Consider the following 16,662-nt stretch of genomic DNA (forward strand, 5'->3'; position numbering starts at 1 on the left):
TGGAAATCATTGATACTGTTGCACCAACAGATATATGTCAGCTCTATACAAGGAAAACTAGAGACTACATCCGTATAAGGCATCCATATAGGCACCCGTATAACACGTAGAAAAAGCAGCAAAGGGAACTTCAAATTTCCAAAGATAGAAATAGCACTTATCTCTTTTTTTTATTCTCTAACAACAAAGCAACAAAAGTACAAAACAAAAACAGAAACAAAACAAACAAACAAAACTCAACAGTCTAGAAATTTTATAAAGGTTAAAAAACTTGCAGAACACATAGAAAAAAATTGATAATGAAAATTCCACATGCCAACAATTATGTAATATGCTGAGAAAAATCCATTGCCTTAAACATCACAGAATGAACAAAAAGAACATAAATGAATGCTGCACATAAACCAGTTACGTTTGCAGAAAAGAGCAAGGAAACAAACCCAAACGAAGCAAGAGGAAGGAATGAAGGTCAACGCAGAAATGCGACAATTAGAAATCGTAAGAGTGTAAGATTGATTTTTAAAAATTCAGGAAAAAAAGCTGCTTCTCTTAAAGAGTGAGATAGGTAAACTGTCGGATGGCCTTATCAAAGAAAACACCAAAAAAAAAAAAAAAAAGAGAGAGAGAGACAGAGAGAAAAATTAGCAGAGACTATCACAAAACACAAAAATAGCTGATTCTATGCAAATAACTTGGAAAAGTTAACAATGTGGATTATTTTTGAGGAAAATGAAATTTACCAAAATTGATACACTTCTCCCAAAGAGGAAACTGGAGAATCCTGGAAATTTGGAGGAACAGAACTACTCCTGAAAGTGCAGCAAGCCCCAATACCTCAGAGTGACGTGCTTTAAACTTTCCAGGAATGGATCATCCCATCACCATTTAAAGCAGCAGTTCTCAGTCTCAGCACCGAGACCAGCAGCATCAGCCTCACCTGAGAACTTGCAGAAATGCAGATTCTGAGGTCCCACATCACAGCTACTGAATCAGAAATTGTGGAAGGGGAGCCCAGAAATCCATGTTTTAATAAATCTTCCATATGATTCTGACCCCCATGACACTCTGAGAGCCCCTATTCGAATGTGCTGCACCCAGGGTAGTCCCCAGCAGCACCAGTATCACTGGGGAGCTGGGAAAAAAATGCAGAATCCTAGGCTCAGCCCAGACATGCTAAGTCGGACTCTGTATTTTGTCAAGATCCCCAGGGGACTCACATGTCTGAGAAGCACTGCCTTCAGCTATGGGCTTCCCAGGTGGCACTAGTGGTAAAGAATGTACCTATCAATGCAGGAGACCTAAGAGATGGGGGTTCAATCCCTGGATTGGGAAGATTCCCTGAAGGAGGGCATAGCAACCCACTCCAGTATTCTTGCCTGGAGAATCCCATGGACTGAGGAGCCTGGTAGGCTACAGTCCATCCAGTTGCAAACAGCTGGACACAATTGAAGCGACTTAGCACGTCTACAACTCTAGGCCAGGGCTGTGCAATAGAAACAGAAGTGAACCAGATGTATATAAAATTTCTAGTAGCCACATTTTAAAAAATAAAAGAAACTAAATTGATTTTTAAAATATATTTTATGGACTTCCCTGGTGGCTCAGTGGTAAAGCATCTGCCTGCCAATGCAGAAGACACAGGTTTGATCCCTGGGTTGGGAAGATCCCCTGGAGAAGGAAACGGCAACCCACTCCAGTATTCTGGCCTGAAAAATGCCACGGACAGAGCAGCCTGGCAGGCTACAGTCCATGGGGTCGCCAAGAGTCGGACGTGACTTAGTGACTTAACAACCGCAAAGCACAGATCAACAGACTGACCATTAATGGGCAAATTGTTGAATTTGGATCAAAGGTCTATTCCCCTCTACTCCCCCAGCCCACCCAGTTCTTTCCAGAAGCTTCTGTCTGGGCATGTTTCCTCACCTGGAACATGAAAGAGATTAGATCTCTAAAGAACTTGTCAGCTCTAATATTCCAGGATTCTTTCTTCTGTTCATTCATTCAGCTGGTTTTCAGGAGCTTACAGTCTAGCTGGGAAGACAGTCTTCTAATGATGCCACAAGGAAATATACAAGGGCACCACAGAGGGTGTTATGAAGGAGGGGACAGGTGTGCTCAGTGGTATTGGGTTGGCCAAGAAGCACATTCGGGTTTTTCTGTACCATCTTACAGAAAAACCCAAGTGAAATTTTTGGCCAGCCCAATACTAGTAGAGTCTGAAGGTAGGGGCTGAGGTTGGGAGAAGAGTCTGGGGGAGATGAATGGGGGGAAACAGGCAATAACAGGGAGAGTAGGATGTGGGGAAGACTAGCCATTTCAGGGAGCAGGAAGTCAGCTCACATGCAGCAGAACTACCAAGCCCTGAGGAAAGCATAAACAGGCATTCAGCTGATATTTGTCCAGTCAATCTAAGCTGCGTCAATGCAGATAATTTTGACCTGATATTCTTGCAGGGGGAGAGAAGAGAAGTTTGGGTAATATATTTTGTTTGTCTCTAGAATGCCCTTTGAAGAGCTGACTCTCTAAGACCCGCATCACTAAACAGACATCCACACTTGGATATGGAATCTTTCATCAGCCAGCCCGCAGGCAGCTTCACAGAACCACGTGGTTAAAGAAAATCCACCAGTGACTCTGCAGACCAGGTAATGCTCTCAGGGGCAGGTGACAGTCACCAAAGCACCAAAGAAACTCATGAGGTGCCTCTGACAGCCCAAGCGCCAGTGAAATGTAATATTTTAACCAACACCACAAAACAGGCTAAGATACTGAGAAGAACTCAAACATAAAAGGAAAAAAAAGTGGGGGGAGGGCTCCTTTCAAGGGACAATCATTTGGTTTCTCAAAAGTTCATGAATCAAAATGTAAACACAGGGTTAATTACCAAAGACGGTATGGGGCAATCAATCAAAAATAAACGGAAGGCTCCAGTAAGCAAGCAAAAGCTGCCTTCCAGCTACACGGAAAAACACTCTAGTGCCCCAGGTAAATAAATAATAAAAGGATGTGGAAACAATACACCTTGAAAACTCCTGATCCTTCTCTGCTCTCCTAACCAGAAGCAGTGCTCACGGGTTCATGCTGCCTGGGTTACATTCCCGGCTAGCCTTTATTTATCTAATAACACTTGTGCCCTTCTAACTGAAGCTGATCTTTGTATTTTATCAGTGTTTCCCATTGTTTTACCCTAAGCCCCAGCATTAACCCCCAAACAAAAGTTATCTGACCTCCAGACTGGATGAATGCTAGAAATAAGAATTTCAGGGTGTTCAGTCCACACCACTTTTCTTCTCCTGATAGGAAGGCTCTTGGGAATATGTACCCACAAGGAAAAAAATACAACAAGGCACAGTGATTTTCATTCTGCCATAGCTCACTCTGTTTATATATTAAAAAAAAAAACTCTTTAATTCCTTCAGGTGTTGTTTCACAATTACAGACTTAATCTGCCTTGCTCATTATTCCCTTAAACAGAAGTCATTTGTGTAACGAATAGGCACAGGATAAAACTCTAATGCTTACTGAAAAAAACCAAACCAAAAAACAAACAAAAAAGGAAAGTGAAGTGATAATAATCTAAGGTCACAAAATTTTATGAGAGGTAGAAGGAGCTCTGGTCAACAAGGAAGAACTTAAGGACATGAAGAAAGGAAGAAAACTGGTAGCAAAGACAGGCTAGAGAAATTAAAATGTTGACTAGCTGTCATTTCTGCAGCAGGCCTAGGAACAATTCACACTTTTCCTTTCTTTTTTTTTTTAACAATTTACTCTCCTTAGGCCAATGCTGCTGCCCCTTCACTGTATAGCATCCTGCTGTTTGTCAGGGCTGCCAATAAAAGGCATTGCCAGCCCAGGATAGTGGGCTAGGCTCCCCAGAATCTGTTAGACCCACCTCCCCATGGGGTGGAGCAGCTGCTGAAAGGAGCTGATATTAAGGGACCAACCCACTTGTTTCTTGGATGTTAGTGATTCTTAAAACATGTCCTGGGATTTGATCACTCTTGATTCAACATGATTTGACTCCCCTTCACTCTTCCCTGAAAGCACAGAGATGATCACTACCATTCCATTTTACAGATGAGGAAGGTGAAGGTTTTCTTTCTCGAGGACTGTGAGCTACAAACTGCCTGATAATTAGGATTGCCTTTTTGTGGTTAGTCCAACATCCCACGCAGAGCAAGATGTTACTAACAAAGGGCTTCTTTTTATTCTTAGGTGATGGGTGGCTGAACAGGAAGTAGAACACAGAAAATGTAATTTCTAGCCCATGGCACCAAGCTACAGATCAGAAACCTCTAGTGTGATCACTAGAAATCCTAGTTACACAATTTTCATTAAAATGAATCAGAAAAGGCCATAGCATCCAAATCACCATTCCCCTGAGAAGGTAATAAAAGCACATGTCCATAGTCCCTGAAAATAGGCAACCGTGGGTGGCTCAGTGGTAAAGAATCCACCTGCCAATGCTGGAGGCATGGGTTCGATCCCTGGGTCGGGAAGATCCCACATGCCTTGGAGCAACTAAGCCCCTGTGCCACAAGTACCGAGCCTGCTGCTGCTAAGTCACTTCAGTCGTGTCCGACTCTGTGCGACCCCATAGACGGCAGCCCACCAGGCTCCCCATCCCTGGGATTCTCCAGGCAAGAACACTGGAGTGGGTTGCCATTTCCTTCTCCAAGTACTGAGCCTACCCACTGCAAATACTGAAGAAGCCTGTGCTCCAAAGCAAGAGAAGCCACTGCAATGCAAAAGCCTTGCACTGCAACTGGAGAATAGACCCCACTGGCTCCAAGTAGAGAAAGGCCCGTGCAGCAGTGAAGACCCAGCGCAAGCAAAAATAAATAAATAAAATTAAAAAAAAAGAAAAGGAAACCCCCTAAAGAGGATCAAGCGGCCAAAACCTGGTCTCCCCTGGACAGGCAGAGTGGCAGGTGTATGCCCCGGCCCCTGAAGACTCTTTCGTCACCTATTTCATCTGTGTTTTTCTTAGAACCAAGTGCAAACAGCTGTTAAACCACAGAGTTTCATCTACACCAAGACAAGGTAGTATTATTATTTAAAACCTACCTGAAAGATAAATTATGGCAAATCCATATGGTGTAACATTACAGTGGACTAGTTAATGGTGAGATCCAAAGTATAACATATGAAGGGAAAAGCATGTAAAATGTGTGAATCCCATGGACAGAGAAGCCTGGTGGGCTACAGTCCATGGTGGGCTACAGTCCATGGATGCAACTTAGTGAATTAACAACAATAATGATCTATAAATATTTCCCAATGATTATGTACCAGATTTGTAATAATTTTTTTAAATAAATGATTTTAAAGTTCTAAAATAATTTTCCCACTCCTACATGGGCACAAAGAAGTACAAAAAAAGGGAGTCATTACAGCGTTGTTTGTAATAGCAAAACACTAGAAAACTTAAATGTCCATCAATAGGAAAATTCAAATAAATTAGGTTACATTTAGTCAAGGTAATACAGCCATTTATTTTTATAATTATGGGCTGACATGAAATTATCTCTAAGAAATGGGATTCAGGGCGGGGAAACAAGATGCAGGATATATGCTATCATTTGTATAAAATTATTTTTAAGAATATGCTCATATTTATTGGTACAGGTACAGCCTGTCTCTGGAAGGCTTTCCTAAAAATTATAATAACATTGCCTTAAAAGAGGGAAAACAAGGAGACAGGAAAATGGAAAACAGGTGAAAAGAAAGCAGATTTTACTGGACAGCTTTTCTTTGTAATTTGAATTTTTAATGGTGTGCACTTGCATATGTTCCTACAAAAACCAACCCAAACCAAAAAAAAAACCAAAAACTGAAAAGCTTTTGGCGGGGTTAAGCTGCATTATATTTTTCTAAGTGTTTCAGCACCTTATTTCATAGTCCTCTGAATGACAGCCCCCTAAAAAAACATGCTGCCTGAGCAAGCAAATCCCCTCAAGGTCTCCTGCACCCTCACGAAGACCCACCCGGCTCTTCCTGTGACGTCCAGGGCCAGCCAAAGCAAAAGCACTGTGTCTTCTGACAACATTGGCACATTCTCACTTGTATGTAGTAAATAAGAAATATTTTACCTTTCAGCAAAGATATCAAGCTTCGCCAGCTCATCAGAGAGGCCGACAAGGGAATCCAAGGTCCCCACCTAGAAAGATGGGAGAGAAGTCAGGGGCTCAGACTTTGTAGCAGAGGGGTGGGGGAGCGCCCTTTCAACTCCAGGGCAGGGAATTCTGTAACTTCCATCTTGGCTTAGTTTTCCTTGGGTCAATGGTCACACTGGAAACCGAGAAGGGCTCTCAAGAGAAACCAGTGGATTTGGGAATATTATTGTTATTACTATTATTTTATTTTTTGGCCAAGAGGATAAACTAGCATTTCAGCCAGAGGAAGGAGTGACTTTATGTGTCCTGGTCTGCCCTCAGCTCACTTTCCTAAGAATGGCAGTCTGGGGGACTCCCCTAGCAGTCCAGTGCTTGACTCCATACTTCCAATGCTGGGGGCGCAGGTTTGAACCCTGGTTGAGGAACTAAGATCCCACATAACCAAGTGGGATAAAATTTTTTTAAAAAGACAGAAAAAGAGAAAGACAGTCTGCTCTCCAGGGGATTAATCCTCAGAGCCGAGGAAAAGCTGTGACAAAAGCCAGTCGAGGAAGTCACCATTTCTGAAAGCCCTTCTCCTCCACGTTAGTACAGCCAAGCCTTCTGTCTGGCCCTCTCTGCTGTTATTAACAATGACCTTTCTGGGGCAAGCCCAGCTTTTCCTCCCGCTCTCATTTAGGAAAGTCCTTTTCTTTTCAGGATAGCTTACTTATGACGACCTGTTTCTTCCTGTGGAAATTGCTACCGCGTCCAAAATCGTTATTTAAAGGCCTACTCACAGAATCAGAAGGAAAAAGTTCAATCTCAATTCATCAACCACTCATCAGACATTGAGAAGTAATTAGGAAACCAAGAAGCCTGGATATTCCTAGAAGTGTTATTCCTTTTCAAAGGACTTGATTTTAAGTAACTTTAGGCAGAAGTCATGTCTTTTTTAAATCTTTGTACCCTTGGGCTAATACAATGCCTCACATGTAGTAAGTAAGCAATGAGTGGATGCTTCGTTTACTAAGCTTCACATATGTGATCATGGACAAACAACAGCAGGCTGGAAACATCAGCAAGAAATGGGCTCAGAAGCCAATGTTGCTGCTTACCAGTTCCACAGCCCCAGTCTCCTTCCTCAGCCCGTCCTGATCTATAATGTGGGAGTGGTGACGATGCACTTAAAGATGTTGTGTATAGGCCTCCAATGTACCGGTCCATAAACTCTAGCAAACGCAGTAGCCTCATTAACAACTATGCGGGTCTTTTGCCAGAGAGGCAAACTGAGGTTTAAAAGAGGATTATATAGCAATTCACTAGAAGAACTGCCTCTGGGCCTTTAGCAACATCCCTCCAGAACCTGGGGCTTCCTAGGTGGGGCTAGTGGTAAAGAACCCGCCTGCCAATGCAGGAGACAGAAGCGATGCAGGTGTGATCCCTGGGTTGGGAAGATCCCCTGGAGGAGGACATGGCAACCCAGTCCAGTATTCTTGCCTGGCAGGCTACAGTTCATGGGGTTGCAAAGAGTTGGACAGGACTGACTGTCAGCACACATACACTCCAGACCCCAAGAGATATTTGTAGGGCAGAAAGACTGCCTTACGCTTCTTCTCTTGGAGGAAGCATGGCAAACAGTCTACTCTTTTGGAAGTTAAGAAGACTACACAGGGACTTCCCTCGTAGTCCAGTGACTCAGACTCCATGCTCCCAATGCAGGGGCCCTGGATTCAGTCCTTGGTCACGGAACTAAGATCCCATTTGCCACAACTAAGAGTTTGCTCATTTGAAAAAGACCCTGATGCTGGGAAAGATTGAAGGCGGGAGGAGAAGGGGACAACAGAGGATGAGATGGTTGGATGGCAACACTGACTCAATGGACATGAGTTTGAGTAAACTCCAGGAGTTGGTGATGGACAGGGAGGCCTGGCGTGCTACAGTCCATGGGGGTTGCAAAGAGTCAGACATAACTGAGCGACTGAACTGAATAGTTTGCTAAAGATCCCATAGCGTAGCCAAATAAATAAATTTTTAAAGGATTATCAATTTTTTTTTAAGATTTCACATATCTTGATCCTGTCATGTCTGTTTCATTTTAAAATCTCTTTCTGCCATCTACACAGTTATCACTGAACCTCCTTCTTTCTCTCTCCATCAGAACCAGAGGGATGTTAGATTACCCATCTTGCTCCCAGCCCAAGAACGCAATCAAGGATGAACATCTCCAACCCTGCACATTTAAACCATGTTGAAACGTTTTCTTAGATGTTGAAGACAGAAAGGATCTGAGAACAACTCCTGAGGACCCAAGTGTGTAAGACACCCTTTCCATCTTTTGAAGTCACTGCTAGCCACACCCTTGTCTCCTCCTCATTCTGTCCGTGGCTCTGGGTCCACAGTCACCACAGTTAATTTGGGACTATTCGTGAAGCCCCCACCCAGGCCAGTCCCATCTGTACCCCCAGTCCAGCATCACACCCAGGCTGAACCTCAGCGTTGGTGCCTTTGACATAGTTTTTCTCCTTGGCTTTCCAGAAGACACCCACCCCAGCCCATGACCTCTTTCCTCCTCCCCAGGAAATTGTACCTTGAAGTCAGGAATTGTGAATTTGGTGTTATAAGACAGGTTAGACTTGGAGGTTACTGTGTTCATCCTCTCCAGGGCTTGTAAATTTTCCTTATCTCCGGGGGCAGAAATTAACCAAAACTCCGACATGTTTCCAGTCTTCTTTGATCCAGCTACTAACCAGAACCACAGCAACACACACAAACAGAAACAGGAGGAAACAAGTGTCAAATATCTCTACCTGTTCACCACTCCCTTCCCTCAAAATTAATCCTCTCGCTTTTCCCACTTCCCATTTGTTCCTTCTCTGACCTTCCAGTTCAGATTCTATAGCTCCAAGGACAGCCATGTGCCGGAGGCTTATCTCCACCTGGAAAGCCCTCCGGTCTTCACAAAGACTCCCAAAAATCCTCCTTCCCTCAGGTTATTCGGACTGGTTTTGAGGGGAGGAGGAGGAGGACTTCGGTTTCTGTCTCTCCTATTTCAGAAAAAGACCCACACTGGATATTGCAAAGCGGGGGACAGTAGCCTGGGTTTGGGCACCTCCTGGACTATTTTTCTCCCTCTCCTGGGATGCAGGATAGGGGGTGGGGGGTGGGGGTTGTGTGTGTGTGCAGGGATGCAGGAACCAGACAGGAGGCACTTCCACAAAGGGCAGCCTGGGCAAACCCAGATCTTAACTGATCAACCTTGAGATTGATGCTAGTTTTAAAAGACTTCAAGGGACTTTGGCGGTCCAGGTCCTGGCTAAGGTCCTGGTGAACTATGCTGCATCTAAGACCCAGTACAGCCAAATAAGTATGAAAAAAAAAAAAAAAACCCACTCCAGAAAAACCTCTCTTTTTGTAAACTAAGGTTGGGGGAGAGGGAAAGAGAGGGGACTATTAAAGTCATTTTTCCGCAAGACTAGGTGTCTATTCTGCAGAGGTGGGTAACACGCTGAATCTGGTTGGAAGTTTCTGTCCAGCGTCTAAAGTCGATCCGTTCCGTTCATTCAAACGTGTACACACCCACACCTTTCTCCCCTCGGCTTGTTCTTCCCTTCCATCGCCTCCCAAAGCAGCTCCCGGGATGGCCACGAAAAACCCCAGGATAATAATAGCCAGAGTCCCATCGTGCAAGCTCTTCTGGTCGACCCCCGTCTCCCTCCACTTCAAGACAATCTTCACCCCTCCTAACCTCGAGCACACAGAACGCAGTTCCTTTCGCTTTCGATGGCTGATGGCCTGGGGACAAACTGGCCCCGAGGAGATGCCACCTGCCCCGGCCCCTGGGAGGGCACAGCAGAGGCGCCGGCGCCCGGGTTCCCACGGAGAAAGCTCGTGGAGGGCGCGCGTGGGCCGAGGAGGAGCGCGGACCAAGGGGACGCGGGCAATTCGCTCTGGTCCCCCGGGTCGCGACGCGAGCCCTCTCCCCGAGCCGCCTCGGGTCCCCGAGCCGCCGCGCGTTCTTACCGGGAGCCCGCGGGCTGCTCGAGCAGGCAGCGGGCGGGCGCGGGGCCGGAGCGCACGGCCGGCTCCCGGGAGGCAGCGGCTTCTGTGCGGCGCCCCGCCCTGAGCTTTTATCCGAGCGGGAGGCGGCTCCCGCCCCGCCGAGAATTTGCATAGCCGGCAGCCCGCCTCCAGCCGCCGCCGGGGCCCGGGGCGCTGGGCCCCTGGGGCCACCGTGCCGCGCGAGGGGGCGGCGGATCCGTTCCCTTCGCGTCTTGGCCAGATTCCCGAACCCCGATCAGCTTGGGCTGGGGACCGGCGGGATTCTGGAGAGCATCAGACGGGGGTCCCAACCCCGCGACGGAGCAGAGCGGACGCCCGAGAGAAACAAGGGAGGCACTGGGGACCCGGACACCTGCCCTCCCCGCGTCTCTCCACCCTCTACTCCATCCCTTGACAGCAACCGGGGACCGGGTCTCAAGGGGGATCACCAAGAGACAGAACTGACCTGTCTGTTGGTGTCTGGAAAGCGCCACGACAGGTTCGTATATGTTTTGGAACACCTGGGCAGAGGAACAGTCTTCCTCTGGACGTGGGCGTGAGCTTGCCCTAGGTTGCCAAGCAAACTGTCCACCGCAGGGCGCGCCCACTCGACTTGACCGCCTTTGTAATTGCAGTGACTGTAGTAGGAATTTATCAATAAAACTACCGCGTAGTACCGCGGCTTGAGCTCATAATCCGTGCTGTTTGAAAACAACAGATGGAACCCCCCAGAACTTAACGCGTGAGTGTTTAAAGAAAAACAAAAACACCTCTAAGAATTCATTTTCTCTGGAGGCTAGGAGAAAACTTCAGTGCATCCTTCTTCGTGGATGGTATTTTCAGTGGTTTCTGGGAAAGATTAAAATCTCTAAATTATTTTTTAGGGGGGAGAGGATGTTGAAGAAGTTTCAGTTGAGTCCCTGAGTGTGTGCTCCCCCTTGCCACCTGAGGCTAGCCAGACTGGCCACCTGCTACGGGGAATGCTTTCAGACCTCTGAAAAGAAGCCTAATGCGTAAGAGCCCCAGATGCAGGACGGAAATGTGAGTTTTAAGGTCACAGCAGATGGCCCTGCAATCCTATTGTAGAGCCGGGAATGGCAGGTCGGAACTCCCTGCAGCTGTCCACTGTATCATCGTGATTGGGACATGCGGGCGCATTAGTCAGTCCTTGCGACATTCCCTCCCGAGGGAGGACACCTGAAACCAAGGATGAGGAAACCCAGTGTGTACAGGAAGGTTAAGTGGCAATTTCAGGGAAGGAGTGGCCTGGTTGGACATTGACCTGGGATCTTGTATTTTGGACTTTATCTGGAATACCATTCTTTCCAACCAGGGAAGACAGATCCCTTAGAGTCAGGCTTCCCTGGTGGCTCAGCCAGTAAAGAATCTGCCTGCAATGCAAAAGACTCAGGTTCGGGTCTCGCTGGGTCAGAAAAATCCCCTGGAGAAGGGAATGGCAATCCACTCCAGTATTCTTGCCTGGAGAATTCCATGGACAGAGGAGCCTGGTGGGCTTCAGTCCATGAGGTTGCAAAGAGTTGGACATGACTGAGCAACTAACACACAGAGTTGGGAGCAGACCTCTTTTATGAACAACAGCATCAATGCCCACAGATGTTGCTGGAATTGCTGGTGTCACATGACTGATAAGTGGCAATGCTGTGAGTGGAACTCAGACTTCTGATCCAAATCCCATGTCCTTCCGACTGCTCCCAGAAAGCCTGCAGGCCCGGTCCTCAATGTGAGAACCTGTGCTTTCCATCAAAGTACAGGTTTTCCCATCCTTCCTTATTCAGAGACCTGGCTTCTCAGAGATTGGGCAACGTGTTTAGAAGCATCCCCAACTTTGCTTATGAATCCTCTTCTTTTTATAAATCTGATTTCCTCTTTTTTGGTGAAATAAAAGTCTGACATGAATTAACTCCAGGATATCTGATTAAGAAAAGAATAAGGACTGTAGTCTTGCTCATCTTACTCAGAATCTACAATCTTTCTGGTCTTTCGCTTTTTTTTTTTTTTTTTTAAAAACACTTAATTATTTAGTTATTGTTGGCTGTGCTGGGTGTTCGTTGCTGCGAAGGTTTTCTCTAGTTACAGAGAGCGGGAGCTGTCGTTGATTGTGGTACTTGGGCTTTTCATTGCCGTGGCTTCTCTTGTTGCAGAGTACAGGCTCTAGAGCTCGAAGGCTATATTTCCACAATTTAAAAATAACCACTGTTAACATTCAAATTGCCTCTGTTATTTTTTATTTTTTTATTATTTTTTTTCTTCCTGGTGTTATTTTTTAAATGTATATTCATATATACAAATATGGGCTTTAGGACATGACTGAGATTATATGTTATACATAAAGTTTGGCATCCTGCTACAGATTGCTTTTTAGAGATAAAAATAAATTTATCAGTCTATGTTATCACTAATTTACCACACCAGAACTTGAGTCAGATACGTTTGATTTCAAAGGCAAATAAAGAGATCTTGCTGAACAACTTACATCTTAAACTAAAAAAGAGAGAGAGAGAGAGAGACAGAAACAACTCTGTCTTGTCCCAGGGCTTTTTGATTTGCAGTTTTCAAGACAGTATATGTACTTATCCATTTTGAATCAAGGTGTTACTCTCCTGTTTCCCTATAAAGTGAGATCACTCTTTAACAGAAAGAGAGAGGCATCAACCAAAAGTTGTAGAGCCTGATCCTTTAGGATATTGTGAAGTGAAAGTCGCTCAGTCATGTCCGACTCTTCTTGACCCCATGGACTATACAGTCCATGGAATTCTCCAGGCCAGAATACTGGAGTGGGTAGCCTTTCCCTTCTCCAGGAGATCTTCCCAACCCAGGGATCAAACCCAGGTCTCCCGCATTGCAGGCAGATTCTTTACCAGATGAGCCACAAGGGAAGCCCCCTTTAGAATATTGGAAGAATACAAAACAGCATTCCCATCCCATACATCAATAGAACAAAAGTGGTTTCCTTCCATATATTAGCCTGAAGCAGCATTTAGTACCCTTGTTCAAATTCTCCACCCCAACTCCCAAAGTCTCTGAAAGCTGCACTAAGTTGAAGTGCCTTGACCAACATTTATAAAATACCCCCAGGTTACGAAAATAAAAACAGGTTTGTAGACACAGTTCTGGAAGAACCCAGGTTACAACCCAGGTTAAAGAATGCTATCTCTTCCTGGGAAAAAAAAAGCTGGGGAGGAAATGCCATCAGCCTTGAATTATCTCTAGCGTATTATGAATTTGGCTTTGGCTAAATATTCTAGAAATATTTCTGCAGTTGTCACTGGCTGTGCACTGAGCCAGCTAAATCATGCAGAAGGGAACAGTCCCATCAGGTTTGGGAACTAGAAGGACAAGGGTGGTCTTTTTGGTCTGTTGTCCACTGGCCTCTCCCACACGGTGCCCTCTTCCTTACTGCATGGAGACAACCCTTCTCAATGATGCATGATTCCACCTGCAATCGGCTTGGGTGAATTTGTTCAGACTTAGCTGAGAAGGACCCAGGGAAGTTTTTCTGAAGGGACAGGTCTCTAGAAGAGAAAAATGCAAGCCAAATTGTCCCTGGAGTGTCAGCATGGTGTTGTAGGAAGAGATTAGGCTTTGGAATCAGATAATCTGATAAACTGCTTAACCTCGCTGAGCTACAGGTTTCCTATGTTTAAAAAGGAGGGCAATTATGCTCGCCTTTCAGGCCTGCTCTGAGGATGAGAGAAAATAGTGTTCGAAGCACCAAAGTCATAGCCTGAGAACCCGCTATGCTCAGTAAACCTTCCCTTCATCTCTCACTCCCTCTGCTTTCTTAGAAGGTCTCTAGGGGTTTACGTTTGGCATATTATTTGCCATTACGTTTGGCATATTATAATAATCCCTTGTTATTGCCCAACATCTTTCTCTAGGGACTCAGAGTACTTCGATCTATATTTTGTTATCCAGCCAAAACCCTTGTGATTTTAAGGACAGCATCCTGATGGTGTTCTTTTTTTTTTTTCTTAAAGAAAATAAAGCCGAGGAATTCTCACGATTCCTTTACTTGAGTACACAGAGATAAGTGTTCATTTCCTTTAACAAGTTTTTTTTTTTTTTCCTCCAGTATCTTCCAGCCTCTGTGGAGTTTGCAAAAAAAAATCAGTTTTCAGACCCGTGGTAGAGCAAAACAAGCATGGTAAACAGAATTTCGAGCTGTCCCAACTCATGAAGCTATGAATACAAAACACGGAGCAGGATATAGCACATGCATAAAAATGAGATATAAACATTCAAGAAGTGCCATGATCCTCATTTTACAGATGAGGAAACAAGCCCAGGGAGATTAAGTGAGTTGAATGAGAGCACAGTCAGTGGTAGGCCTGGGATCTGAACTCCATTCTTCTGAGTGTTACACAACAATATCTAAACGACTCCTCCAGTCCAGAGAAGCAGCTTCTAACACACTATGTGGAGTTCAATTCCTGGCTTTTCCACTCATCAGCCAAGTGAACTTGCACAGTTAGGGCTCAGGGGGCTGTAAAGTGGGGATAATAATCATTCCTGTTTTATAACTTTTTTCTGAAGATTAAACAATAGGGTTCAGCGACCGGTCCCTACCAGTCTTCAGTCAAGGTGTGCTCTGAGTATCAGCCACCTTAAAAAGCACCTCTCTCTCCTTGGCCTCTTTTTCTCCTTTTGTTTCTCATTTCCAAGTTCCTTTTCCCCCCTCCTGGGTTCTTTCGGAAGATACTGATTCTGCCCAGTTGTAAACACGTGACCCATCTGTCACTCATGCGTTCAGTCACTTCTAACATGTCTTTGATGCAGTTAACCCAGGAGGGAGGAAGGAGTGGCCAGTGCTTGAGGAGGAGTCTCCCGGCTCCAGCAAAGAGAACCCACCAGCGTTTCAAGCTCTGCCTTGGACTTGAGAGGCTCTGACCTTGTCTCCAGTTCTGTCATGGATCAGCTGTGCCCTTTCCAAGTACAAGCTCCTGTAGTCAGGTTTCCTCGCCTATAAAATGGGGACACCAAGGTCCTGTTGTTTTCGTTGTGTCTGTGCTTCGTCGCTCAGTCGTGCCCTAGTCTTTGCAACCCCCTGCTCTCTAGCCCACCAGGCTCCTCTGTTCATGGAATTTTCCAAGCAAGACTACTGGAGTGGCTTGCCCTTCTCCTCTCCAGGGGATCCTCCCAATCCAGGGATGGAACCCACGTCTCTTTCATCTCCTGCACTGGCAGGTGGATTCTTTACCATTGCGCCACCAGAAGTTCAATAAAAATGGAAATAAAAATGGCCTCGTGTGTATGTGTGTTAGTCACTCAGTCATGTCTGACTCTTTGTGACCCCATGGACTGTAGCCCGCCAGGCTTCTCTGTCCATGGGATTCTCCAGGAAAGAATACTGGAGTGGGTTGCCATTCCCTTCACCAGGGGATCTTCCCGACCCAGGGATCAAACCTGGGTCTCAGGCATTGCAGGCAGGTTCTTTACCATTTGAGCCATGAGGAAAGCCCAAAAATGGCCTGGCATATAGCAAACATTCAAATGTTTAGATGTGGAAATAAGCAAATATCTGTTGCAACCCAAAAGGACTTTCCTAGCTTTATTACAACCTTTCAAAAACATGAAGTGAATGTTTTCTTGTGTTCCATTCTGTTCTCCAGTTCTTCATTTCAGTAGCTTCCTAATGGCCAATCCAAAGCATACCTTACATGTTCTACGCTATAGCACAGGGAACTCTATTCAGTTCTCAGTCCTCTGTAATGGCCTATATGGGAAAAGAATCTAAAAAACAGAGTGGGTACATGTATTAATATAACTGATTCAATTTGCTGTACACCTGAAACTAATGCAACATTGTAAATCAACTATACTCAAATAAAAATTTTAAAAATAAATAAATTTAAATATATCTATATCTGCCTACTTGTCTTCTTTCTTTTGATTCTTCTACGTCATTGTCATCTTTACTCTCATCTCCTGTAGCAGATGGAATAGTATTCTCCCCAACAGAAATTCACATCCACCCTGAATCTCAGGTGCAGAAGTTTCCTGCTTGCTCAGGCATGTCCAACTCTTAGTGACCCCACGGACTGTAGCTGTCAACTCCTCTGTCGATGGGATGGACATTATTTAGGAAAAGGGTCTTTGCAGATATAATTAGTTAAGGATATTGGGATGACATCATACTGGATTTATCATAAGAGAATACACAGAGACACATGGGGAAGAAGACATGCAGATAGAGGCAGAGACTGGAACATTTCACCCCTGAACAGGCCACTTTGGCATATTGATTACTTTGAATGAAAGGCACTTAAGACACATCAGAGCAAGAAGGACACTGATCTTGCTCTTTTTCCTGAAAGCAGGAGATAAAACTCCCATATGAAAGTGTCCTCGTTGATCCAGGGGGAAGAAAGACTTTCTTATCACTAGAGATGGGCAGGGTGGGGGGTTGGGTGGGGGGGGGGGAGCCGGGGACTAAGATCTGTTCCAACATCCTTGTTAAACTAACCCTTATCTTCCAAGGTTACGTCTTCAGCACTTATTACCCCTC

The 16,662-nt window shown here is 45.2% G+C and overlaps 1 protein-coding gene across 7 annotated transcripts in view; it reads right to left on the reverse strand.

Moving 5' to 3' along the window:
- Window positions 1-10,623, reverse strand: part of ATP6V1C2 (ATPase H+ transporting V1 subunit C2) — a 60,644-nt gene extending 50,021 nt beyond the window's left edge. Inside the window, exons 1-3 of one of the 7 annotated variants that reach the window (XR_001918846.1) lie at window positions 10,119-10,205; window positions 8,686-8,840; window positions 6,093-6,160 (exon numbers count right to left, since the gene is read on the reverse strand). Coding sequence is in view for 6 of the 7 variants with exons in the window: in XM_018055658.1 (XP_017911147.1) it covers window positions 6,093-6,160; window positions 8,686-8,814 (197 nt within the window). In the remaining variant the exon portion in view is untranslated. Of the gene's footprint in view, window positions 1-6,092; window positions 6,161-8,685; window positions 8,841-9,843; window positions 10,211-10,602 lie in introns of those variants that run through there. The other 6 variants (XM_018055658.1, XM_005687004.3, XM_005687003.3 and 3 more) reach the window with 6 other exon arrangements.

Source organism: Capra hircus, chromosome 11 (assembly GCF_001704415.2).
Source record: "Capra hircus breed San Clemente chromosome 11, ASM170441v1, whole genome shotgun sequence".
NCBI classification, from domain to species: domain Eukaryota; kingdom Metazoa; phylum Chordata; class Mammalia; order Artiodactyla; family Bovidae; genus Capra; species Capra hircus.